Source organism: Lingula anatina, chromosome 4, assembly GCF_051362555.1.
Source record: "Lingula anatina isolate TDL-2025a chromosome 4, LinAna3.0, whole genome shotgun sequence".
NCBI lineage: Eukaryota > Metazoa > Brachiopoda > Lingulata > Lingulida > Lingulidae > Lingula > Lingula anatina.
In genome coordinates this window covers 20707371-20733854 of record NC_141770.1, presented here as the reverse complement: position 1 = coordinate 20733854, position 26484 = coordinate 20707371, and the positions used below count along the sequence as shown (strand labels likewise).

Below are 26484 nucleotides of genomic sequence, written 5' to 3'. Positions count from 1 at the left end.
ATGGAAACACATCCGGGTGTGACATCAATGCAACTAAACAAGACAGCAAATCTCACCTACCGCAACCGAAGAATGAAATGTTACACACTTTAAATTTTCAGGTATTTTCATTGACATTACATTGATATGTTTGAAACAAAGCTTCTTCCTCATTAATCCTTCGAGAAGACAGTGTCTTTCTACCTTTAGTGTGGCAATTACGGTGACATTAAATAACTAAATCTGAGACGCAGTGCATTTTATTGTAACACAGCAAGCAAGGCCATATAAAATGGCATCATCAATATTTTAGTAGACTGCCTGCTAGTTATCCTTACAGGACGCTTTCGCACAAGAAGGGTCGATGTTCGGGTAGGATGCCAAGTTGTTCTCTTCGAGAGGATCCTGTCCCCAACTTATTATATTTCCTTTCAGGTCACTTCCACATTTAGCGACCTCTGCCGGCTGTACTTTATCTGTGTCCCAAACGTGCACCTGTGTGATGTCGCCAACAAATGCCTGTGTGGTTTCAAAACCGCCCCCAACGCTGTCTTGTTCTTGTCCAACGCTCCAAATGCCACCTGGAACATTTTACTTGATCATTTTTTGAAATAAAGTAGGCTGGCAGAAATACGGATTTTGCACTATGTGCTTTAGATTTGAACTTCCATATCCCATCATTCTCTCCTAAATGACTTAACAAGCGAAAGGGGACAAAACGGTCAAACAATCAGTACAATTTCTCATTCCTTTACCTTACATGTTATAGCTTTACTGTTTACCTCACTCTTCCTCCACTCTTCTTTCTCCCCCCCCCCCCCCCCCTAGTAAAAACAAAACTCTGGATCCGTAAGTGGATAAATAATACATGTAGATACAAAAGTCAGCTAAACGCACCTGCCGATATAATGCGTCCTTTGGTTCTTGGATCTGTCCCATTTGCCACCAAAGCCCCATCGCGGACGTACACACACTGGACAAAAGAAGTGTCACCCCTACTGAGCCAATACTATGGGGGAGATAAATGACTGTGGAATGATATGCTCCTGGTATCATTTTATTAACATCAAATTTCACAAAAAATCACAAAATGAGAACAAAATACACATTCTACCAAAATATGCAGTTTCAAGTCCAAAATTAGTACTTAGTGGCATAGCCACGTGACCTTATAATAGGTACCAGTCTACGAAGCAAGGATTCATATAATTGTCTGATGCGTTCAGGGCGTATGCTGGCCCAAGCATGAAACACTGAATATAACAGAGTTTCTCTGCTGGTTAGACGGACATTTGTAAAAAGTTTTGACATATCATTCCACACATTTTCTATTATGTCTGCATCCGGACTCTAGGCAGGCCACATCACCCTGCGAATGTCCTGTTGGTCAAACCAATCATCAACTGCTCTGGGCCTGTGACAAAGAGCATTGTCATCCTGGTGAACAAATGGATAATTCCTGTCACCAAACATGTTAGTAATAGATTGTAGCAAGCCTGACTCCAAAACATCGATATATTTCTAGTGATTCATGTTTCCATTAACCACTATCAATTCGCCCAAGCAATGGATGCTGATGCAGCCCCACAACATGATGAATATGCTGCTCCGGGTTCGAAAATTCAGTGCATGTGGTTCAAATGCCTTACCAGGAGTTTTTCAGCATAGTACCCGTCTGTCATCAGAGGTCAGACCAAAGCGACACTCATCAGAAAAAGTATACAGGACCAATTGTCATGAACTGTCCAGTTCCAGATCCTGTTGACCCTAGTTTACTCTACGTTGCCTGTTTTGTAACGATATAAGAGGTTTCAGTCTTGCTACCCTGCTGTACACTCTCTGAGCATGTAACCGACGCCTAGCAATTTTCACAGACACATTCTTATGTGTGAAATTGTTCCACTGTGTTGTCAACTGACAAGCAGTGTCGAACTTTAACAACCTGGACATCAAAATCAGTCGTCGGTCTTCACGGCCAGTATTTTTTCTTGGACGACCCATCAGAGGCAATTTGTCTCTTGATCCAGTGTTTCTATACCGAGACCAGACCCTCTGCACGATTCTGACTGAACAATTCAATTGTATCGATATTCTGACATTGCTTATATTCCGCCTCTTCAGGTTAATAACTTGCACCTATAACTGTTAGATAATTACCTGTATCTTGCCATATTGGAGGAAGACAGGAATAACATTTGCTGTACATGTACAAGACCAACAATACAATTCCATGGTATAGCGGTTTTATACTCATTAGTCACATTATGAGTAGACCAGGCATCATAAGTACCCAAGGTCTGCCTACTTTTATTACTCTGAGTTAGGGGGTGACACTTCTTTTGTCCAGTGTGTGTATCTCCAACTTCCTGCAGCGTTGCTCCAACTGAAGCAGTGGTGGTGCCATTGGTTATCCAGAAATCCAGACACTTTACCTCTCCCGAAAACCGTCACCTGACTCTCAACGTGCAATTGAAAGCTGCTTCCATCGAATGCGAAGATGAAGCCGTTGAAATTTGCTTTGTGGGCGTACGAGAACACAGTTAGTAGGTGACAGTTAGGAGCGCATTTAAAGTCGGTCTTCATCCATGCACAGGCGGTCAAAGACGTTAGAGGGGTATCGTGTTTTGCTCTAAAAAGTAACCGTCCCGAGGTCGACTGAGGTCTAGGAAAACGGTAGCTAGACCCTGTAAATGCAAGAACTCTTCAAAGGGACAGTTCATGTATCATTGAAACAGCCTACACATACCATATGAATCATAACATGCCAATATTTTTTTATAAGTAATAACATAATTGCCCATTATTTTATAGGACTGGAAGAAAAACTGGTTTTACAAATTAGTGAGAGCCTTTATTTTTGGCGCAGAGTTGATTCTTTTTCATTTTTTATTCATTTGCATTTTAACTATTTTCTATGTAGGTTGATTTCTAAACGTGTTTTAAATTGATGTAAATCTAAACGAACAGAATGGTGGATGGAATCGTGCTGAAACGGTAACAATCTATTATTTATTTTTGTATAACTGAATCACCTAGCACAAATGTTCGATGAAAATTGCCACGTACTTTGGCGAACAATAGCGGCGGCTTTCTGGTATTTGTTTCTGTATGTTGTAAGTTCAGCCATTGTCGTCTCAAGCTGGTTTCGAATCAGGTCCACTTCAGTCAACCGGATGCAGTACGCATCAAGGTCAGTCTGTGACCATCCGGCGAACTGAGAATCTTGCCCGGATGCCAATCCGGCCAAAACCAAACCCAACACCAAACATAAAGCCATTGTTCCTAGATGACAATTACCACACTCTGTGAAACCGAGTTGATTTCAAACAAGTAATTAGTACAGTTGTTGCTCGGGTAACGGTTGTCGTGCAGTGCTGCCGTTGTACACCTGTGACTAACACCTGTCCTTACTTCAACGTGTCTCAGTAAGTCTCTAACGTGATATCAGTCAATTCGTGACTTGGGGATAGTTGGACCAGTACGAGGCTGCGAAGCAGAGGCTGCGCCATTGCCATTTTTTAATCATTAAAGGATAAATGCGTGTCTGTTATGGATTTTTGAAAGACACGTTTATTGCTTCTATAATAATATAATATACGTGAAGTCTGTTAATAAAGACAGTCTGCCAATCAAATTTCTGTCTGACGCACCGCACACATACGCATAGACAATATGATCTGTACAAAAATATTTTGCATGGCATTTCAGAAAATCTCCAACAAAGTTATGCTAATTTGGTCGCTTTTTAGCTGGGGTTCTAACATATATGAAGGGTGTCAAAGAAATTATAGAAACATGTACATGGTACCATGTTCCACTGTTTGAAATGTTGATTGTTTTACTTAAAATATAAGACACATAAATGTCAAAGAGTTCTTGGCCTCGATGGGATCGAGGTAATCGGTGCCGCGATCAGGGCAACTCGTTGTGAATAATTACATCTAAATTCTGTCTGCGACAAGGGAAAACAAGTTTCAGTTCTTTAGCATTTGTGTTTTATTCACATTCAAAATATATTTCTTTTAAACAATAAATTCATATCAAAATATTCTCATAGTTTTGTCGCATTCCACGTTGCCACAATCACGTGTGTACTAGTACAAATGGAACAAAAAGCACAATCGACACAGGTATATCTACAATGTTTTATCACATATATAATGGCATCTTATGTGAAATGTACGGCCACACGTTGATTCAAGTTATGTGTCATGAAAAAGCATATAATACTACGTATCACTACCAGCAGGTGCAAGGTGAATATCTAGATAAAAATATCAGGGTTAAATCAAAAACATAATGCAGATTATTGAATTTGACACTTAGCAATGGCTTGTACATATAGGTTTAAGTTAAAATCAAGATAAAATTGCAAAAAAACACTTTGTCATGGTGAAGGCATGGGCACAGAGGTCCCTGAAACGACTGCAGAACTGGTTCGAATACTTAAGTTACTCCAAGTATTACCGTTCCTGCATCCACAGGTTTGAAAAGCTAAATTATGATAGGTTTTTTGGACGTATAAAATGGCAAGTCAGAGTATTGTTCCGGGATACGTCATTAACTCCTGGGCTTCTCCGCATAAAATAGTCCCCACCTCTGCTCACCGGAACCCTCCTTAACGCGTATTAATTTTGTTTTCCAATCGTCTGTTATGTACTCGTAATCAGCCTCGGTAAATTCCTGCAATAAAAGAAGAAAAATGAGCCACCAGGTGCATCAACACATTGGTCAAAAATTGTGTGTTTTTTTTCTTTAAACTGTTTAAATAATACAACGTTATCATTTAGTGCAAGTGTGCAACAGAATATTAAATGAAATAGGGCATATTTTAGATATTTTTCAGGACATATGTTATAACCAAACCTCGCCCACACCCCATGGGCCAGTTACATTACATCTCCACCGTGTGGAAATATCAAGCTCCCTGATAATGTATAGCCAATAAGCCTGTGAGCTGCATCACATTAGTGTAAGAATCTGGGACTTCTATGCTGGTGACTCGAGGACACACTTTAAAGGCAACAGTGTGAGCCAGACTTTGACATAGAAAAAAATTTTTCTTGGGAATTTCAACACCTTTCACGGTTTACCTTATTGCCAAGGTATACTTTATCCAAACCCGTTAACAAAATTGCTAAGGAGATGAACGCCTGATGAACTAACCTGAAGGAACTCTTCCTTCATCCCCTCAAACCTGCCCAGTTCCCTGTGAAGAATGTTTGAGAACTGCGTGGTGCGGTCGTCTGCTTTCACGTTCACAAAACCGGCGGATTCTATTATCTAAATAAATGAAAAAGAACTTTCACTTATGACATTTTGTGAGGATACAGAAATGTAACATTCATAAAAGGGCTACAAAGTAAAACAATAACAAATTATAACTAACAAGAACTGAAGTTCTGTACATGACATTAGCCAAAGGTATCATTTAAAACAATGGCAATAAAAGGAAAAAACAGGCGGACCCAGAGGGGACATTGGGAATTAATAACATTGGTATCCCCCCTTTTCGCTCTAATCATTCAAATAATAATAATAACAATAATAATAATTATAATAATAATAATATACAACTGTAGCATGATAAACCAAACATTTTTTCCAGCCCTGTGCCCTAAATGTTACAGTAAACTTACCCTAGCTGTTTTATATTTCATATTTGCCGACCGAACGTGTGATAATATGCAAAGGCATAAAAAAATCGTTTGTAAAAGTGGAGATAATGATGTGATAGTTATGCATCATTATCTGTTAATTTCGTTTCTGACCCACCTTTCCATATTTTGGCGGACTATACAAAATGTAACCTCGTCGCTCCACGTAATCTTTGAACATGTTGGAGTGTTCTCCGTCGCTACAGCAGTAATCTGTAATGAACAGCTTTCCACCGGGTTTCAACCATTTCTGGACAGAAATGAAATCGACATCATTTTAATTGAAGCAAGGGAGTAAAACGAATTTTACGATTGAATTCTATCGATGCGCAATGTGTCCTTTTATAACATGTTGGATCTCTAACAAGTACTTTGTATGTTTAACCTGAGGTCAGGTCAGTGAGACATCTTCCTTATGCTGTGATGTAACAGATCTACAACTTAAAAGAATGCATTATAGGTTCCTTATTAACGTACCAGCTAGTTTTTACTTTTAATCTGGGAAATAAATACTAAATTAAAATAATATGTTAAAATTTGAATGGTGAACGGTAAAACGAAGAACACAATCACCATGTCTCACAGTGCAAAAGTAAGTATGAATACCATTTAAATGAAAATGATGATAACCGTCCACTTATTTTCAAAGTGGTCTTTTGCATCAATAAAGCTAACTTGTTTTTTTTAAATAAAATGTTGCTTTAAATCTTACGTAGAATTTTTTAAACAACGCCAACTTGTCGTCGATGTGCAGTATGGTGTCTCTACTGTAGACTACGTCAAAGGATTCGGCGGGGTAGTCTCTCTTGGTGGCATCGGCCACTTCAAACTCGACCTAATTAAATCAAAATGAACACTGTTGAAAAAATTTATAAAATACTTTACAACATTTGTGTGGTTAATAAAGAAAATTCAGTGCGTAGTGTCCTTGTTACAAAATAGATAATGCTTCTTTGGGTTTACACAAACTGATGATCGCATACTGTATTTGTAGCTTGAAAAGTACTAACCCTTGAATCCATGAATTCCAGACATCTTTCCCACGCTATGCTGACTGCATTCTCTGATAAATCAACTCCCAAAACACTGACGTCATATCTCTGAAAACAATTAATGACGTCATATAATTTTTATCTGTCATACCCATGCCCAAACGTGCTGACTTTATAGTTCAATTTATTCAATTGTATCCGTTTAACAATATTTGATGTTGCACTTCAACGTATATAATATAATATAATATAATATAATATAATATAATATAATATAATATAATATAATATAATATAATATAACATTTTATAATATTGGGAGAAATATTTGGGGGAAACAGTACAGTATCTCACCTGTGCCATGTGGAACGCGCCACCGCCGATTCCACATCCAACATCTAGAACTTTTTGACCAGGTTGGAGGTCCAGCATTTTACAAAACTCCTGGAAGTATTTAAAGAATTCCACATGCATGCACATGATTATAAAAACGAACAGTGTTAAACAAACTATATTATGCTTCAGACCAAAGAATTTCAAAATCAGTCATTATATTATCAAGATGATACTGTATAGTTCAGTATTTACACTTTTTTGTCTTATATAAAAAGCATTAAGGATATAGAATTTTACACTCAAACTAAATGTCAATGACTACCTTTCACCATAATTCTACAATATTCGCGCATTACAATTTGGCGATTATTAAAAAAAAATAATGTAAAATAATGTTTTGAACAGGCTTACCTCAGTTGTTTCCTTGCCTCCTGTACTGATAAAATGCCTTCCGAATATCTTCTCATACGTGAGGATTTTGTTTCTGGAATATTGCTGTGTGTCTAAGAATTCTTGGAATGTCTTGTAGCCATGGTTGTGCACTGTATCCACGCGGACTTTCTTCAGGAGCCAGCAGACTTGGTTCTTGTTCTGCTTCATCTAGATAGAACGGCAAATATAAAGATATTGATACTGTACTATGAAATATGCTGATGTATCTCTTAGCAGCATTACATAGTTGGTAAGCCAAAATGATTAAACTGCCTAACTGCCTAACGATGTATTGTTCGCTTATTAAAAGGTTTAAATGTTTTTGGTGGTTTCAAAATCAATTAAAAGACATTCTATTGCGATCTGCAATATATATATATATATATATATATATATATATATATATATATATATAGTTTTATTTATCAAGCACAGCTGTCTTAATCAAAATTACAAAGAAAATAATTATCATTATTATATAGGGATCATCATCATCATCAATGCTCTTCGTTCCGTGTGGGACATAAGGCCACAGTCACTTCTTTCCATCTGGCCCTGTCTCTGTCTAGGGATATTTATATGTAAAAACAACAACAACAGCAACAATACCAAAAATTGTAAACATCTAAGTTAAATAACCTAACCCCCCTTTTACACGCCCAAAACAAATAAGGCATGTACCTTGAGATACGTCTGCACGTTTTTGGACAAAACCATTTCAAAGGCGTAAGAACCGTTCCCGTTTTCTGCTGGCAGAACAGCTCGTTCCAGTAAACTGATATACTCTGCAGGGTTACGGTACTGGGTGGGGTTGAAATCGTTCTCTCGCGCCTTAGAACCTGAATAGGAAGAGATTGGACGTACTAGTACCATTATGATACATGGCAGGAACCCAAAGAATAACAGTTGAAGCAGTTTGTAGCTTTTAGCTGAAAATTTAGGAAAACTTTGTTTTGCTTCTTAAGGCACACAACTTAAATAAACTACAAAACGCGTTATTTTTCCGTAAATCGGCATGTCCCCAAAACCAATGTATTACTTTTTGACCTGTAACATTTCTGGATTTATCAGCAGACAAGCGCTGTATGATTTATAACTTACAGGCTTTCTAAAAAAAATTCAATACACATCATCATAAAATCTTTTTGGGTGGTACTTCCAAAGCTGAGATCTTGTTCTCAACACTCTAAAAACGCCGCTGCATTTGTGACCAAGAACGAGATTTGCCCGCGGAAGATGGCGACAACGTACCTGACTTGTGAAAGCACGATTCTCGGAAGAAGAAATATCCATCATTCCGTAACCATGACAACATCTTCCTGCCCAGGTTGACAATCTCGTCGTTGGATAAATACATCAACAGCCAGTTGCTGAAGACGATGTCGGCGCTGTAAATGTATATTTGAAGCGTTTTATCCAAACAGATTAGGAAGAAATCGAAACAGAAAATTATTATCATACCTGCACTGATATTTAAACGATCAATTCATTTTTATGCAAATAGAGTTGAAGAGTTATTTTCATGCAGATATGACACAGTTTCTAAATTGTTTTTCTTTTTACTTTTATTGTTGTACTATTAAAAGACACAAACGCAGGTCTAGACACTTATGTACCTTCCAAACATACTCGCTTTTCCACAGTGGTATATAAATACGAAACAATGTTAACTGTTTGGTGTGACATAGAGTTGTATTATGTGAGTTTAAAATAAATAAATAAATAAATAAATAAACCCACCTTGAAGCCGGGAGATCCAAATGTGTGACGTCTGCACAAATGAATTCCGTATTGCCATAGTGATCGTTTGTCTCCTTATTTTTTTCTATGAAGTTTTGCATAAAATCTACAGCCACCACGCTCTTGCTCTGCTCGGAAAGAGACGACGTGAAACGACTGAAATGTGTTGCAATATTCATTAATTAGTCTCTACCAGCATTTCACTTGAGAAAACACTAAAAAATATTTTAATAAAAAACAGGTCATTACAGAACCCTTGGGATTAGTTATTGTTTTACTATAGGATAGGTTTTGTTCGTAGGCTTACTATATTTTTTACATTCCACGTGGTCAGCCACGTTAAAGCAGCTCATGTTAGCCTATTTAAACTTACCCTATCCCGGCTCCAAGTTCTACGACATCTTTATTCTCATAGTCCGGCAACATTGAGAGGATTTCCGGTGTCTCCTCTCGGGCAATGTCCTCCGCGTCGTTGTCAAGCAGCATTTCTTGCAGGTTACCCTCCGAGGAATGCTGCCTCCAATACTTGGACATCTCATCACGGACTGATACTACTGTAAACAAATGAATATATTTGATGAATGAATGAGTGAAGAATGAAACAAACAATTCAAACAAACAATAAAAAAAAGAAAGAAAAAAAAAGAAAGATTAGAGAACGTGCAAACGAACGCACGAGTGAGTCAGGGAGTAACCAAAAAACATTTTTCAGAAAGGCCAAATATATATATATATAAATAAACAAATAAGAGATAAGCAAATGAAAACGCAGCTCTTAAACAGAGGAGGATCATGAGCTAGAATAGTCATTAGCATTGTCATGTAAGAGGAGATGTGCATGCTTCCTATACTCATTTTTCCAGCAGGACGATTTTGAACTTGAGACAGCGGGTTCTTCTATATTCCCCGAAAGAATTAAGGATGACACGCGATGGACATATTGGTGCTTAGTGCCAAATTCGTCAGTTGAAAGCCTACGCGTTGTTTCTTATCTGTGGCCAACCCAACTGTCACCGCGATTATGTAAACTACTGATATTCGGATGGTCTTAACTTAATCTATGGACAGACAGGGGTATCACAGTAAGGGTATGCAAATACAATTTAACTAACTGTTACAAATCCTTTATTGTGTTCTTTACCTACATGTAGGAAGACATTCCATCATTTTTCAAGAAAGACTCGCTATATATTTTGTAACGACTTCTTTCTAAAGTTTTGGCTTGAATTCAGGAAATTGTCGTGACCCTTATCCCATTCCGATCAAAGGTTACTACCTCCAGACGAATTAAGTTTGGGGTGACGGCAGGATATGCCATTTTGGAGAAGAGAAGGTAGATTATGGGAGGGTTTTTTTACCTTTAATTGTTCTCGGATCCTTCGGCTAGTAGGATATGCTATCCCCGACATAATCAGGAAATGCTATCACTTTCATTTGCCTTTCTTAACTGTTACTTTCGCACTATAGTTTCTGCAAACAATATGAATAAAATGCTAAAGGATGACTATATTATTCTGACTATTTCCTACTTTATATTTGTCAAAGAGGATAACTTAGGTGTGCAATACTAGCACAACGTTACATCCTGGAGCCCTTGACGTCCCTGATATGGACTGCCAATGATTGACTGTAGCCTACTACTACCATATTTCTTAACGTAACAGTTTTTGTAATAAAAAACAATAATAATTGTAAAGACAAAAATCGCGACTGTTAATCTCTGGCCTAGATATAACACGGCTTCTTTTCATAGCAAATATGAATGTGCTGGCATGTATTTACATGCACTAGTATATATAAAGCTACCTGCAGGTGTGCATCATTTTATCATCCGTAGATCAAACATCAAACAGTATTATGGCGAGATTTTCTGTCAATGTACATACATTGTCTCTCAATATCACATGAGGAGAGTCTCATATACGGAAAATACAGAGTTATGCCAGGCATTGAGATTTGCTACCCTGTCTGAGAATCATAAACCTGTGTTCATTGTTCAAATCTTCCCTCTGATAGCACAGTAGCCTTAGTTTTGCTTTTTTTTTTTCAAAGTCAAAGAAGAAATTAGACTATTTTTGGAGGAGACTGCTCGCGATCCTTGTGGTCAGAGAGAGATTCATAGCTAGCCATATGATCAGAAAAATTAAGCACAGGCAAATTTCGTTAATATCTAGATTGACAACTCCCAACGCTACGTTAACATTACAACCGCAGAAAGTTAAATTTCTCTAATTGACGCCCTTTAAAGCAATGCCCAGTGCACGGTGTACATGTATTACTTGCCTGCCTACTACCCTCTGAAAACAGTAGCCTTTAAAATAGTACACAAAATTAAAGGCACAACAATTTTTTTCAGAAAAATAGCGAACCCCGTGACCCGAGGGTGCCTGCCAAATAGTATTTTATCTATCTCGGTGATTCAAAATCATTAACTTTTAACAACGTTTTAATGTTTGCTTTTTAAAAAGGCATCTACCTCATACGGTAGACGACGTAGTTACTGCAATAACGTGCATTAGCTGCAATGGGATAATGGCCCTTAGATGTAAAATTACCTCAAATAGCACATTTATCCCTATGTGACCTTATTATGAACATGCATGTAACCCATGGTTTCCATTGATTGTCGTGATGACAACTTGCTATCGGATACGAGATACGCGAGGCATACTATTGTAACTTGCAATGTTCTATAATATCGTAAACAGTGTGCATTTGTATCAATGTAAAATAGCCTTGTTACATTACCTGCCGCAGCTGACATCTTGTATACGGATCAGAAGCAGGATGAAATATGTGACACCGACCTCGCTCACCGAACGACAAGTAAAAGCGACTACTGGTATAGAATAATAATAATCAATGTGAATTTGCTGAGGTACCGGGTCGCGAGTGATGGAAGTGTTATTTTATTAGGACCTTGAACGAAACTCACTCATGGAAATTGCGAAAAAAATTCCGTCACATATTTGCTTAGCTTTTGTTTTGAACTTTGACTCACGCCTTTGGCTCTGTGGATTCACACGAGATCACTGCTGAATTCTTCCTTTATGCCCGCGATCAACGACCTTTACTCCGGCTTAGGTGAGGTCGGCTTAACTGACCCTTAAGTTTTGATAACATTACGACCCAATAGAACTAATACCTGTCGTCACCGTCATATCCAGCGTTTTGCTAGGAGGTGGGCGAGGGGGAGGGGGGTAAACGGGAGAGGGGGGGGGGAGAAACAAATAGAGGTTATAAGGACTGGAAAATTAAAGGGAATATGCATTATATGAAAGTAATATGTAGAGCATAGGAATGGAAAATTTCTTGATTTTGTCCCGTTTCGCTTATCATACCGTCAGTTTGGGACAGAGAAAGGTGGTCTTCCGATGCTCTGAACGGGGGAGGGGGGTAACATATTCAGGTACATGTACATTTGTACAGGTAACTGAAGTCGTCACGTGGTAGAACCCAACAAACAGTAAGAAGATACAATTACATTAGTAATGACACACACACCTACTAAGTCGAAAACCATAACAAAGTAAGACATTCACTTTAAAGGTTTAAGCATCATGTATACCCCCTGGGTGTGTGTGTGGGGGGGGGGGGGGGGTCACTGGAAATCCACCTCTAAATGATCAGCAAATGTAATACAGATTTGAGTTTCCAGTGAAATGCAAACCCCGTGCAATTAATATATGCTGAGAGGGGAAACATTCAGGTAACGGCGAGTTCGTGCCGCTCTAGCAACACGAAGTATAGACTTTCAGTTGTCTGCGGGTATAATAGTCATGTTATGTATTATTATATTGCGCAGAAATATGCATTTGAATATTTGTATATTCGGTCTGTTATCTCTATAAGGGAAGAATTGTCGACTCCCGCTTTACATACTAATGCATACGTCTGAACTGTTCATGATAACATACGAGGTGCAAAAGCGATTTATACTACTGCTTGCGTAAGTGTTGGAAATTTCCATCAGTCCCTTTAAATGCTCCTACTTCTTGGCTGTTTATTTATAAATATCACGTGACTCTTGAGTCATGGGCAAAAGTTAGGGCTGTGATATATGTGATGTCGAATGTATATGCAGTGTAGTCAGTTGTCGGTCTGGACACAATACAAAACTATACTTGAGACCTGCAGTGCTCTTCTTTAGACCCGGGAAAAGAACAACGTACATTACTCCGATTGCTGTTATTGTCAACAAAAAACTGTTTGCGTATCACAATCCTCTAGCGGATCGAGGATTTTGTCAAGGAGGGGGGGGGGGGGGGGGTAATCAATGTGCACTAGACTAAGAAAAGAGACGACGGGACAATTTTACTATAATGTCTATAAAAACAGAGATTGTAAATTGCTTGGTTTTTGCCTCTTGTCGTTCATACCACTATTTTTGGAGGTAGAGTGGGTTCACATGGGGGAGGGGGGGGAGGGAGGGGGCGTGGACAAAGCTGCCCCTTTGCACTCACCATTGCAATGTATAACAGTATTCCGGTCAATAATTTGCAAATTACAAGGTGTAGCAGGGGAAGATGGGTGGAGATGGTGCGGGAGGGGGGTATAAAATTCGGGGGGAAACTCTTTTCCATGTTTAAGTATCAGAGGTTAGACCAAAAATATTTTTGAACATCAGCAGCGCATCTTCAGTTCATATATACACTTTCCACAGTGGTTCATACATGTATAATACATACCAAATGTATACAATGTTCGCTGTTATTAAAAAAAAAAAAAGAACCAGTGGCTTTTTATAAGTCTTTATAAACATTATGCTTGTCTTTATCGATTTGAAAATTCCCCCTGTTGAAGTCAATAAAACATATCGGAAATCCCGATTAATTTTTATTTAAAAAATAAAGAATTGACTGAATAATAATAATAATAATAATAATAACAATAATAATAATAATAATAATAATAATAAGTTGCGACCGTCAGAGCGTCCAATATAAAAAAAAAAAACAAATGGATGGATTCACTTCAACTTCCAAATATTTTGTATAACTGAATAATGGCAATATTTATACCAAATAAACTCTCCTTCTCCAATGCTGTCTCCATTCATAAAGTCAGCTTCTCTATCACACTAACGTGATAGCTACCAGTGAGCGAGCGACTGACGTAGTCAATGTAATCATACAAGTAACTTACAACATTAATTAATCATAAGAAAAGGCATTTTAAATTACTGGCGAATACATTCATTTATCAGATCTGTCTGAATATACAATAATAATCGACCCTGAAAAGGGTGAACTTTTAACAAGGAGTGCCGGAGTATAGAACGACTTGAGTGCTCCCGTCTCTGTTTTGAGATGGCCCCTACCAGTATATCGCAGAAAGTCTTATTCCGCTCGTTCTTGCCATCTTGTTACTTTAAATCGGGTTTTTCACGCATAAATCGGTATTTCTAGCCGTCATTTTGATAATAGTTCGTGAGAGGATATTCCGCTCTGCTGTCTACCGTCCTGAAAGAGATTTCGTTATACCCTGCCTTCTCCACCTCTTCATTTTCAATCCTTTTCAAAAATGTCTTATATTGTTTCCATTTGTAAAGACGCCAAGCTCCAAGTATTACAAGAATTATAAACAAAGTCGCTCCTATTATGACTCCAGATACTACGCCTGGATCTGCCTGCGTGACGGGATCATTGGCAGAATCCTCTTCCGAATCTTCTGTAAGAGAGATGATAAAAGTGAAAATAAAACAAAAGGAGTAAGGCGCAAATAACCCTCAACCAGGGCCACAGATTGATTTCTGACAAGATATTCCCGGGTTTTTCTCTTGCTCATTCTATGCACTTTGTTCTCCACTGAGAACTTGTGTACATAATTAACAGCATCAAATAGCTGGCCTTGGGTAGAGAACGCGCAGATCATGATTGCATCGTCCACCTAACACAATTATTACGCCTTACATGCACCTGATGGTTGATACTGCGACCTGAGCCTTGGGACTTATGCACTATAAACAGACACATATGCTTTAGAAGTTTCAGTACTATACTAAAAGGGGATATAGAGATTGCCATTGATTCATTAATACTCCTTTTCATGTTATGCTCCTCTCTCTCTCTCTCTCTCTCAATACCAGCAATACTAACCTGCACAGTTGGTTTCGTCCGAGAAATCGCCACACTGGTTTAATCCATTACACTTCACGTTCTCCCCAACACACTGTCCTCCTCCACACAAGAACTGGTCAGCTCTGCATGGTGCTAGAAGAAGAGAAGGGGATGAAAAAAAAACGCTAATTGTTGCTTTGAGTGGTAACTTTTCACAGGAGTGAAAGATAAAAGGTCAATTTGTGTCCTTTTAGCTCTTTTGAGATGGCCCCGTATTCCAGAGCTTGTTTGATTATTCATGAAATCTTGCTCGCACATGTCCCACCATAACTTGTCGCTAATACAACAAATTTTTAGCAACCACGCCCGCCGTCTAATATTCAGCTTTTTTTCTGTGGGGAATGTATCCTATTCCTTACGGCACTTTTAAAACTTTTTAAGCTGGACAGATTTGCGGTTAGTAACAACCTCTACCCACAACAGTCTGATGAAGGCCTACATGTACATCCCACCTTGTTTTATAATTATCAAATATGATCCGACTACCAAGCTAATGAACATTTGGATAGATATGGATTTATAATGTACTCTGTAGCTAGAGATTTTAAAATGACACTCCGATCTACTTGAGTTATTGTTTCATATCGGCGTGCTTGCTTTTAAATAAAACTTTCTTGTTCCTTTTACTATTTCATTATTCCAATTCTCATCAGTAGTGTATTGAATTATTATGATGAAAAAATCATATCTTATCATTATATCTTTATTCTCTTATATCACCATGTCTCAACGACGGGTTGTCTCGTAATTAAGGTGATGGGAACAGGCGTAGCCATTGAGGGTGTGTCTCTAGACTGAGAGAAAAAAGGATTAGTGTTTACATATTACACTGTATTTTTAATGCTTTATTTACTCTGTGAGTTATTGATGCGTCATCATCGGTCGCACTCTCTCTAAGAGGCCAGTTGGGTGCAGTGATGACGTCTTTTTTTTTCAAAAGCTCTCGCTGTAAGTAAATCTGCACAAAACACAATGTGCATTTGATATCCACATTATCCTTATTCGAGCAAAACAACAACAAAGTTTTAATCGGACGGTGAATAACACAATATTACGGTAAAGGTTTTAATGCTTAGCTGTTACAGCTAGGAATTATCATGCCCGAAAACTGCGCACATTGCAGAAAATAAAAATAAATAAATAAATAAATAAAAATGTAAATATGAGAGAGCCTCCTTAAGAGTTATATCACAAATAAATCTTTCTCGTTTAAAACATCCCTGTCACAATGTTTTCACCTCTTTTTTAGAAGCTTCGTCGTCGCTTAACAACACAGTTTACTCATCGTTTTCATTTTTCTAAGAAACTTGATTCCCGTCAAATAAATATATAAATAAATATATAAACACATAAAAATACTACCTTGATAATAGGCCGTGAACAGTAGACTGAAACCCCTATCAACACCAGAGGAGTCTGTTCTGAAATGCACAGTCACGGACGTTGAGGAGGTAAGGAAATACAAGCCACTTCTACGGCCACACAGCGGTGCTGTCGGTATAATCGGGCTTGCGACGCTATTACCATCGTGAAGAGTCAAATTATCAAATTTACATTGACCGTCCGTGCTTTCCTCTATCTCAAATCTCTGCAGGACCAGTATGAGTCCAACGCCCCCCGTGGCTGTTGCGGTGAAGACGCAGTTCATGTTGTTGTCGTACGTTAACGCGGTGCTCGCCTCTATTCGCCCTTCTGCTGCCTGTACGTGACCGTAACATGTTTCCGTTAAGTAGTACACTGAATAAAGAAGTAATAATGATAATGAATAAAGACCGATTCAGGTAACACTGCAATCTAGGTAAGAAAATATGTTGTGTTGTTTCGTTGCTATGGAGAATACGTCATAGACGCGTTTTCTGCTGGTAGGCCTATATATCATGGTGTGGGGATAACGTTATTATTCTGATTAATCACGAGACAGAGAGTATAAACAGTTAACGTTGAAATAATGATCACTTTTTTACATTAACTTAGCTAAAGACTACTTTGTTTAGACAAAATACAAAAATAGCAATGTGTCATGGCTTCAGATATTGTTCTTATTTTATTCATTTAACTATTTTGGAACTATTGTAGCCTGTCAATAAATAAAATGAACTTACCAGAATCTGAGTCCAGACCTTTAACATATCCAAACGTACAGAGAACAGCGACGAAAAAACAAGAGGGCAATCCACCCGTCTGTTGCAAACCGCCCCAGCAACCGTTCAAATACATTGTTTACAACGTTCTGTAAAATACGACCCAAGACTTGTGATCATAATTACTTATAAAAATCTCTTAATTCACGGAATCCAGTAGTTTATTCTCCGGCTGCAGCCATTTCCGAACTAGGTGAGAGACGGACGACCTGACATCCCTGACGCAGTTTTCAGTTTCTTCTCTTCTTTATACGGGCTAACACGCTTGGATTAAAATCTCCTCTCTGGTCTGATTTTTAGACATGAAAATAGCGGCAATTAAGCCGTCTCCCGTGTGATTACAGCACTCCAAATCCACCTATTGACACGGATAGATAAAGCAGTCGGCACGGAGAGGTGTACACAGTGACGCTTATCACCGGATTAGTGTAGGGAGTACCGATTGCGTTAGAGAAGATTGGGTTCTGTTCTAATCATCAATAAAAACTACTTAAAGAATAGCCTTGAAGGCTCTCTCTCTCTCTCTCTCTCTCTCTCACACACACACACACACACAAAGAGAGAGACCCACAAGAGTGCGTTCGGGTATAATCATGCTTTTACGCCATATTCGGCTAAAACTTAGTTATGTGCTAAAAATTAAAGAAACGCTCACTATAGACCTTTTAATAATCAGGCCTATGACGTTTCCAGTATTGAGAAGTAACGAATGCTGGCCACAAAAAATTTAGGCCCACCACCAATGCAGGTGTACCCTTTCGCAAAGAGCAGATCCAACACGGCCAGATTTGTTTAAATAAAGAACAGAAAACTGTAGATATCAAAATGATTAATATTTACTTTAAACACTATTTCATCTTAGTTTATCTCGTAGAAATTATTTATCAATGCTTAAAGATAAAAACAAAAGATATCTGTAGAATCGATTATATGTTTATTGAATTAGCAGGCAGAAAGATGACATTTATTTATACAGTACAAAATAATATCAATGATTTTAAAATTAACCTTCGAAGCGATAGTGAATAGTTCCACAGAATGTGTGACGGATAGATGAAGGTTTCAGTAAGTCTATATCGTATCATTTAATAAACAAAAAATGGTATTTGTATACAATAGGCAATGGTAACGAGCCCAAGGCATATTTTTTCTCTATTTACTTTTGTTATTCTCTAAAACGAAAAAAAAACCTGTAAATTTTTACAGGTGTGTAATTGAAAGCATTCTAGCGTACGGAATTATAATATGGTATAGCGGAACAGCTGGGGAGGAAAGGAAGAAATTAACAAACGTGAAAACTGCAAGCAGGATTATCGGGCAGGATCTCCCCAAGCTGGATGATACTTTTAAAGACAGGGTGCAGAAAAGAATTGTCAACACCATGAAAGACTCTTTCCATCCTGCATCATCTCTTTTTACGTTTTTACCAAGCAACAGTAGACTTTTAACTTTTAAAGGCAGTAAACGCTTTTTAAACATCTTTTATCCAAGTGCAGTGACGCATTTTAATTTGATCTCAAAACTAAATTCTTAATTAATTTATTTATTGTATTATTTTATTATTTTACTCTGTATATTGCTCCAAAAGGAAAATGATTTCCGATTTTTATAATTGGCTAAATAAACTCTTATCTTATCTTAAAAAGAAATGAAAATTTAACAAGTTTTCTCCGACATAAAGCTGCATATCACCCTGCTATTTCTGAAGAACGGAATTCAGGATTGCCATTAGTATTATTCTGGATTAATAAGAGGCAATGCGTATGAAATCACCTTTTTTTTCAGCATGTGAAAATGAACATATCAGCAACGCGTGAAATTGTTTTTGAGTTTACTCAAAATATTTTCTTCCTATATATGCGAAAGTACTGGGTACACCGTTTGCCTGCGTACTCGAGACGTAAACGACGTCGGTATAACGAAACATAGTGCTGTACGATACGAGTGTGACAGTACTTTTACCTGAACAATGTTCAAAATGGGACAAGTGACCACATCGGTTGCAAAAGTCATTCATTCATTCAATATAAAATCTTGAGTTTAAATACGACTTTGATCTGATTTATATATCATATAAATAGCTTACATATATAGGCAAATCGATTGGTCGAGCGGTTTGAATTTATTGGGTTAACACCATAACCGACATGCTCAATATTCACATTCCCGATGATTTGATGTTCAGGGGGGTCATCCCCCTCCCCCAACAAACATCGAGGTTCAAATAACCTCTTGTTTACTTACGTAAGTTTTCCGATCAATCATATTTTAGTATTCAACTGTTTGCAGTTGGTTGCTTGGTAGTCTCAAAGAGATGGTAATACACAAGTGTTAAAAAGATTTATCTAAATTTTAGAAAGCGCCATGCCATCAACCCTCATTTCCCCACGTTAATCCAACACTGCCTGTAAAGCAGCTTCTGAATCAGCAATTTATGAACCAAAACATGAACAAACGTAGCCAAATGTATAGAATTTCATGACTTTTTCACTCTTGGAGTGCATTACTATGCGGTTTTCCTGCTACACTGAAGGAGTTACAGTATCCAAAAATTTTCAACATTTATCAACACAGAAAGACAAAACCTTATTCTGTCCATTCACTGATCTAGAGCATGACACTGTGAAACAACTATCAGTATATAATTCCAGTTGAACACTATCCTGACAAACTACACGTGGTACATGTATAACAGGGCAAATAATGGTAAATCTTTCATGGTAACATAATGATATTGTACCATATTATTTGACAATGTATAAATATCCCGTAAAGAATAAGTTGCTTATTGCATCTAAATAACTGTTATAAATCTCATTTGGTATGCCAGCAAATGTGGAACAGAAAGTGAGAGAAAGAAACAAACCGCTCCCTCAGTCATCACTAAAAAGTTTAGTGCAATTACAGTTTTTGACAAATTTTCACACCTAGGGATTAGATCCAGAATTCTCTTCTTTACTGTAGCTGTCACTTTTATGCAGCCATCAGTACAGTATTACACAAAGTAATTTGTTAGCTAAGCAACAGCCCACTATATGAAAGCTACTGCAAATTGCAAATTGGTCTCATATAATGAGAACAAATGTCCCTCAATAAAACGCCGTTTTATACAACATGTACAGCATACACCAACTAAAATGGTCCAATGTTGCCACTGAGGGTCACAATCATAAAAGGAAATCTTAAATTATTTTTTCTGCTTGGTTTAAAGACCATATTCCCAATAAAGAAGTAAGGCAGGCATCTTTTTATATCAAAAGGACATTTCATCAAACAGGACCCATATTTTAAGAGATTCACCATTTGGAGGCTCCTAGGATTGTGCCTGCTATATCCTTCTGGGTTAAAATATGGCGGACCTAGCATTTTGACAGTTTGGCTGTTTTGACAGTTAGACCCCATTTTTATAACTAACTTGTTGGAAAAACCGCATGTATCTCAGTCATCACTGGGTTTCATGAATTCTTTTTTACTCTTTTTTCTTTTTACAGAGTCTCTTTCCTCTTGTTCATCATCTTTTGCTGATGATCTTTGACGCTTTTTGGTAAATTTTTTTGCTATTGTACCCACAAGCGATTCATATCTGTAAGAGAAAATGAAGACAAAAATAAATAGAGGAAAAATTCAAACTTTTTCACTTGCTCGCAAAAATTGTATGCTTCTAAAGTATACCCTTTTAAAGGTACAAACTAAGATTTTTTCCATTTTTCTCAAGTCCAAAAATGTGAGGAAATATCATACTGTAAGAATTATCCATAATCACTGCCCACATTATACAGTATAAAATATGTAAACATTTATATATGTCTATGCTGATTATAACATCCAGTAACACTTATAGTATGGTCAAACTAACCTTAAGTAACTACACATACACATACATTCTTACCATAGTAACATAATAATGTGAAGAATGAAGTATATTTCTATTTTATATTTATGTTTTCATGTACGAGTAGCAATCTTAGATTTACTTTATGTACTACGTCATCACCATCTCTATGGTGTATTTGCTCCAATAAACGTTCTTCATATAACTGGTGTATCACAAGCAATATACTGCCACTGACCTATTTGCCATTTCTTCATCATCCACACTGTTAATTTTTTCTCTCTCTTCTGAAGCTGCCAGCTCTCCTTCTGTCTCTAGCCTCTTCACTAACTTCTACAAACAACAACATAAGGCAGAAATGAGAAAAATATTGACCTTAAGTGTTTTAAGCTTTTAATTTACAAATTTCTGAAGATTTTGAGGTTATATATGGGAAATGTGAATGGGGGAGTTCTATATGATGTGATTGTAGGACTCCAAATACCAATATGAGTGGGGAAAAAAAGTCTATTGGTCCCTTGGGCAAGCAAGGTCTAAGAATCTACTCATCCAAAGCATAAAACAGTGGCCAGTAACTGATTAAAAATTGCAAAATTTCACTGACCCAGCTGGCTTTAATTTAACTGGTATTTGCCATAGGCCAATGTTAATGTCACAGATTGAGGTACCTTAGGCATCCTTTTTGTTGCCCTTCCAACATCCTATCATAAACTGTTTTTATGCTACTTACTTCTAATTCTGGATTAAACCCTTTGAATGACATTCTACCAAATTTTAAGTCTTCTATTGGTACTAGGCTTGGTTCCGTGACAAAGTTATTTCTGTAAATAAGGTAAAATGATGCAAGAAAAGTGCATCATACAAATGACAGGCGCATGGTGACAGATCTAATTAATTTTGTAATTTGCACTTTAACATTTCTTTCACAGCCTGTCAGGTCACATCATACTCTTTCATAAACTTATTAACCAGTACCATGGGGTCAGTTCAACTTAGAAATCAAATTGTACAGTACATTATATTTGCCATACAAAGGCAACTTCACATTGCAGAACTGAAGGTAACTATATAAGGGTAATTTTAATCATAAGAGCGATATTCTATTCTGTGCCTGGTGCATTGGGAAAAAATTAAGTGTGGGGGGGGGGGGGGGGGGTAACCGTTCAGAAATGAAAATTCATGATTGGAACTAGGAAATTCTGCTTGGCACTCCATAGTTTTGTGCTCATAACTATAATGTGGTTGAAACAACGGAGGGGAGGGGGTTGGGTCCTTTGCCTGATCTGTACAGCTTCTCTCTAAAAAGTGTATTTGCAGGCATGAGCACGGATGCCTGTCTTCACTTACTCTTTCTGTTTGAGTTCTGGTATGTCTAGAACCCAGTGCTCATCATCAATGACTCGCTGTCTTTCCTCTTCATTCTGTACTTGTTCTGCTTTAACTGTGCATCTTTTCATAAACTGTGACAAAATTAAAATCAATTAGACCGAAGTAATCAATAAATAGTGCATATTTAGGTAAAGTTATAACACCAGTATAATAACTTACATGTATCTATAGCTATATCATGACTAGTAACATAATACGCTGGCCGTGATCGTGTTGCTTACATGTACAAATGTTCATGGTTGAAGGTTAACACGGGGTGCGCACATGCTGTAAGTTTAAGATATTTCTATCGAGTATGAACAATTCAGAAATAGCCTGTCTATTAAGATGTTGTTAATCATTATAATTATCGCAATGAAAATACCTTCATCTGAAGTAAATTCTTTGAAAGCTTGGTCTTCGAGGAAGACCCATGTGGACCTGCCATCTTTACTATCTACGTAATTAGGTCAAGTTATTATTAGCACAACTGACCTAGAAATTTCATTTCTATCGTGCGAGCAAATGCTCGTATCTCCAGCAGTGGATTTGTGAGCAATATTTCACTTATATGCGTACTCAGACACTTCAATTTTACATGTGTCGGAGATGCGAAACAGTCCTCTGAAGATGTGGGATTTCTGTTCCAGGAGATTTGAAAATAGGCAAGGTCCTGACTAGTCTGGTATATTTCAAAGACATGTGTTCGGTTTTGCAGCGTCGGTCAAGATGTTGCCGCGAAAATTGCTAATTTCGTTTTTAATCGGTTTTATATACTGTATATCTGGTACTGTATATAGCATGGTCAACATATATACGTGTCCATGATCGTGGGACTAGAGTTTAAGAATTAAGCTGTGTTGAACATTGAAGCAGTACGTCTTTACATATACATGTAGTTATTCGGCATTAAATTTGTAAACCAGATATTCACTATATTTTAGTCCCTGCACAACTGAACTTTAAGCATGAATAAGATCTATAGATCCCCGCAAATATAGTGTGCTCCCCAAATAAATGAACCCCACCTCTGCAGACTTTGAGTGAAAGCTGAGATCTTTGGGATCTTGTGTTTGCACATCATTATGAGCGTGTAGATTTTATGTCTTTATTGTGTTATTCAGATGCCAACAGCCCCATCTTCTTTAATGAAGAAAGAAAGGAGTGAAGATTTATAATCCGCATTATATAGCATGGCTAAGGAAATACATATAACTCTGTTGAAGGTAATGTTGTGCTGTACCATATGTATATACAAAGCAAACATGTAATGTAAGGCAATATCTGACACTACAACCAAAAAAAAATGTATGTTTTAATTTATAGCATGTTGCATATATAATAAGCTTACAGAAACGGGGGGGGAGGGGGGGCATTTTATGTAACAATCATGTGTGTGTTATGATGGGATATGTACTCCAAATCGTACACGATATCTATAGATGGAAGACCTGCACCATGTGTGGTACAGGGAAGCATGTGACATGATATGACATCAAGTAACAGGATATAATATATGAGTAACATGACATAACACAATATGTTATTTGTAGGTGGAAGACCTGCACCTTTTATGGTACAGGGAAGCAAGTGGCATGATATGACATCAAATAACACGATATAATATATGAGTAACAGAACATAACACAATTTGTAGGTGGAAGACCTGCACCATGTGTGGTACAGGGAAGCTGCCAGCATCAGCTGCTCTGAGGAAGTGAAGAAATACCATGAGATGATGGAGAAACTCAATGAATTGATGGACGATGATCAGGCCATTACCCACAAAGTTCACCACCCAGCTATAGGACAGGTAGAGTTATTTTACTTTTATTGATATATATGTTCTGCTAACCTTGCAGTGTATGTATTTTTTCAAAATTGTGATAGTCATTATCAGGAGTCTAACCTGTCCATGTATGTGGTCTTTTCTTTCTTTGAAATTTTTTGATGAGAGAATAGAATTCTCATTTCCCTAAATCTTCATTTTACTAATAATTTCTTTCTCATTATTATAACCATTCAAAGACTTTTATGTAAAATGTTATTTTTTCAACAAGTTTGGATGTGGCATATTTTGGAAATTAAGGTTTTTTGTTGTAGTGAAAACATTCTCTAAAAATTAAACTTTCTGCTATATGAAGCTATATTGCTCATAGTGTGACTTTTCCAACAGTTCTATGCCGGCAGGGATGTGAAGGAAAGAAGATGGTTCAGAGTTAAGATAAAGAATTTAATGCTTGCTACCAAAAATGGACCTACAGCAAGGTGTGTTTTAATATAATCATTTTTTGAAGATTTTAAAAATAAATGGAATGAATATTATGATTTTGAGCATTATTTAAACATTTAATAATGTTTTTAAAAAGTTTTAAAAAATGTTATTTGAAAACTTGGTTAAAACATTTTTAAAACCTTTAACATTTAAAAAACATTTTCATTATAATTTTTCAGTTGCTTCCGAGTGGACTTTGCAGATACAGTAATGATTCAGTTTTCAAAGTAGGTACAATATTTGTGATAAATTGTAGGGTCTTAACCTTATTCAAACATGCTTTATAACATATTAAAGTTATCAAATGTCTAAATGTACTTTATTTTATTAAATTTTAATAAAGTACAAATTTCGATTGTAGCACATAATTCAGTGAACATTTTCATTAAGGTATTGGTTGTAAAAGCTTTATATGTAAACTGTATTTTATTAATCATTTAATTTGATTTTCAGCCTGAGGATTCTCCCAGAAGAATATGGTGTCAAAAATATACCTAAACAAGCCAAAGAGATGGCTTTCTATGGCTTGCAGCCTCTGACTCTAGTCACAGATCTAATAGAAATGAATACCACACCAAAGTAAGGACACTGCAATAACTTTTTTTTGTAGAAAACAATGTATTTATTTCCCTTTTGCCCTTTCCTTCTTAAGACGTTAATTATAACTTAATAAGTTGCCATTTTAAATGACACCGAAACAAAAAAGTAAAGCATATTTATTTTGTCTTTATAATATCTATAAGTTTCCACATTCTTAAAAATAAACTTTTGAGAACCAATGCTGTATTATATAGAGTGTTGGTTAGTTGGATTAATGTTTGAATTATCCTTGATTTTGAAGGCCCTGTTTTAAGTGGAGTGTGTCTGCTGTAGAGCACGTCAGACGTAAAGTCAAAAGTAAGTAACGATACCAACTGTTGTATTGCAGTGCCACCTGGTGTGACTTCTGACACAATAGGTCACATCTTTTTAACACCATAGATATTATATGGCACAATTAATTTCTGTGACACCCTTTTGCAAAAGAAGTAATCAAGTCAAAGCAGTAATATAAACTCTGTCCTTAAATAACATAAAAAACATTATTTTGATGGTCTGAGAACAGTAAATGAAGGTGAGGGGCCTTTTTAAGAGTTATGGTAGATACCTCTACCTCCTTAGCCATTTTTGAAGAAAAACAATTTTTTCTTCAAAAAAGTTTTGGGGAAAGTTTTGATTTAGCTTACTAATTTTTACCTGGAGATCCATACTGTATTTTTTCCTCACAAAACTTGTAATAAAGCATCCTTTGATTTTCCTACCCCTCAGATCATAGCTGTAAAGTCCAAATAATGGGTACAGATCACAATGGCCGCCATTACGTTCGCCTTTTCACCAAGATGGCAGACATGGAATGGATGTGCATCAACGATGACTTAGTTGAATTGGGATATGCTGTGTTTTCACACCAAGTTGCAGAACAAGGTAATCATGGAGATTTTGTATCTTTGTAATTTCAAGGATATTTTTGCCATAGGTCTTAACATTTCCAAGTAGTATCAGGTTTATATCATCCAGTTTGTATCAGTATTTACTAGTTTCACAGAATGTCACCTATTTTTGAAATTCCTGTG

General features: G+C 37.0%; 5 protein-coding genes across 9 annotated transcripts in view; 1 reads left to right on the top strand and 4 right to left on the bottom strand.

Moving 5' to 3' along the window:
- Positions 1 to 221: 221 nt before the first annotated feature.
- On the bottom strand, positions 222 to 3416 carry LOC106159322 (C-reactive protein). Its single transcript, XM_013535581.2, has 4 exons — positions 3046 to 3416; positions 2335 to 2663; positions 877 to 946; positions 222 to 560 (listed from the first exon to the last, which is right to left on the bottom strand). The coding sequence occupies exons 1-4, from the start codon at positions 3254 to 3256 to the stop codon at positions 304 to 306; spliced, it is 867 nt and encodes a 288-aa protein (XP_013391035.2). The 5' UTR covers positions 3257 to 3416; the 3' UTR covers positions 222 to 303.
- Positions 3417 to 3957: 541 nt separating this feature from the next.
- Positions 3958 to 12206, bottom strand: LOC106159321 (uncharacterized). 2 transcript variants are annotated; one of them, XM_087012295.1, is made up of 12 exons: positions 11885 to 12206; positions 9510 to 9687; positions 9137 to 9292; positions 8648 to 8784; positions 8078 to 8235; positions 7376 to 7564; positions 6983 to 7072; positions 6647 to 6736; positions 6349 to 6471; positions 5755 to 5886; positions 5146 to 5262; positions 3958 to 4662 (listed from the first exon to the last, which is right to left on the bottom strand). In XM_087012295.1, exons 1-12 carry the CDS (start codon positions 11898 to 11900, stop codon positions 4540 to 4542), a joined length of 1509 nt encoding a protein of 502 aa, XP_086868421.1. In that variant the 5' UTR covers positions 11901 to 12206; the 3' UTR covers positions 3958 to 4539. The 2 variants fall into 2 exon arrangements, with proteins under 2 accessions (XP_086868421.1, XP_086868420.1); XM_087012294.1 differs by having other exon boundaries at positions 9510 to 9690; positions 11885 to 12205.
- A 2102-nt stretch (positions 12207 to 14308) lies between these two features.
- Positions 14309 to 17802, bottom strand: LOC106159319 (neuropilin and tolloid-like protein 2). The gene is made up of 4 exons (XM_013535579.2): positions 17358 to 17802; positions 16618 to 16992; positions 15235 to 15348; positions 14309 to 14806 (listed from the first exon to the last, which is right to left on the bottom strand). Exons 1-4 carry the CDS (start codon positions 17470 to 17472, stop codon positions 14541 to 14543), a joined length of 870 nt encoding a protein of 289 aa, XP_013391033.1. The 5' UTR covers positions 17473 to 17802; the 3' UTR covers positions 14309 to 14540.
- Positions 17803 to 18313: 511 nt separating this feature from the next.
- LOC106159298 (M-phase phosphoprotein 6) lies at positions 18314 to 23135 on the bottom strand. The gene is made up of 5 exons (XM_013535530.2): positions 22982 to 23135; positions 22576 to 22688; positions 21959 to 22049; positions 21467 to 21561; positions 18314 to 20979 (listed from the first exon to the last, which is right to left on the bottom strand). The coding sequence occupies exons 1-5, from the start codon at positions 23042 to 23044 to the stop codon at positions 20835 to 20837; spliced, it is 507 nt and encodes a 168-aa protein (XP_013390984.2). The 5' UTR covers positions 23045 to 23135; the 3' UTR covers positions 18314 to 20834.
- LOC106167688 (uncharacterized) overlaps positions 23100 to 26484 on the top strand; it is a 30908-nt gene continuing 27523 nt past the window's right edge. For 2 of the 4 annotated variants that reach the window (XM_087012299.1, XM_087012296.1), the window contains exons 1-8: positions 23103 to 23261; positions 23721 to 23822; positions 24254 to 24409; positions 24773 to 24864; positions 25051 to 25098; positions 25325 to 25450; positions 25713 to 25768; positions 26180 to 26335. In XM_087012299.1, coding sequence (XP_086868425.1) covers positions 23790 to 23822; positions 24254 to 24409; positions 24773 to 24864; positions 25051 to 25098; positions 25325 to 25450; positions 25713 to 25768; positions 26180 to 26335 — 667 coding nt within the window. In that variant the 5' untranslated portion in view covers positions 23103 to 23261; positions 23721 to 23789. Of the gene's footprint in view, positions 23282 to 23720; positions 23823 to 24253; positions 24410 to 24772; positions 24865 to 25050; positions 25099 to 25324; positions 25451 to 25712; positions 25769 to 26179; positions 26336 to 26484 lie in introns of all 4 variants that reach the window. The other 2 variants (XM_087012297.1, XM_087012298.1) reach the window with 2 other exon arrangements.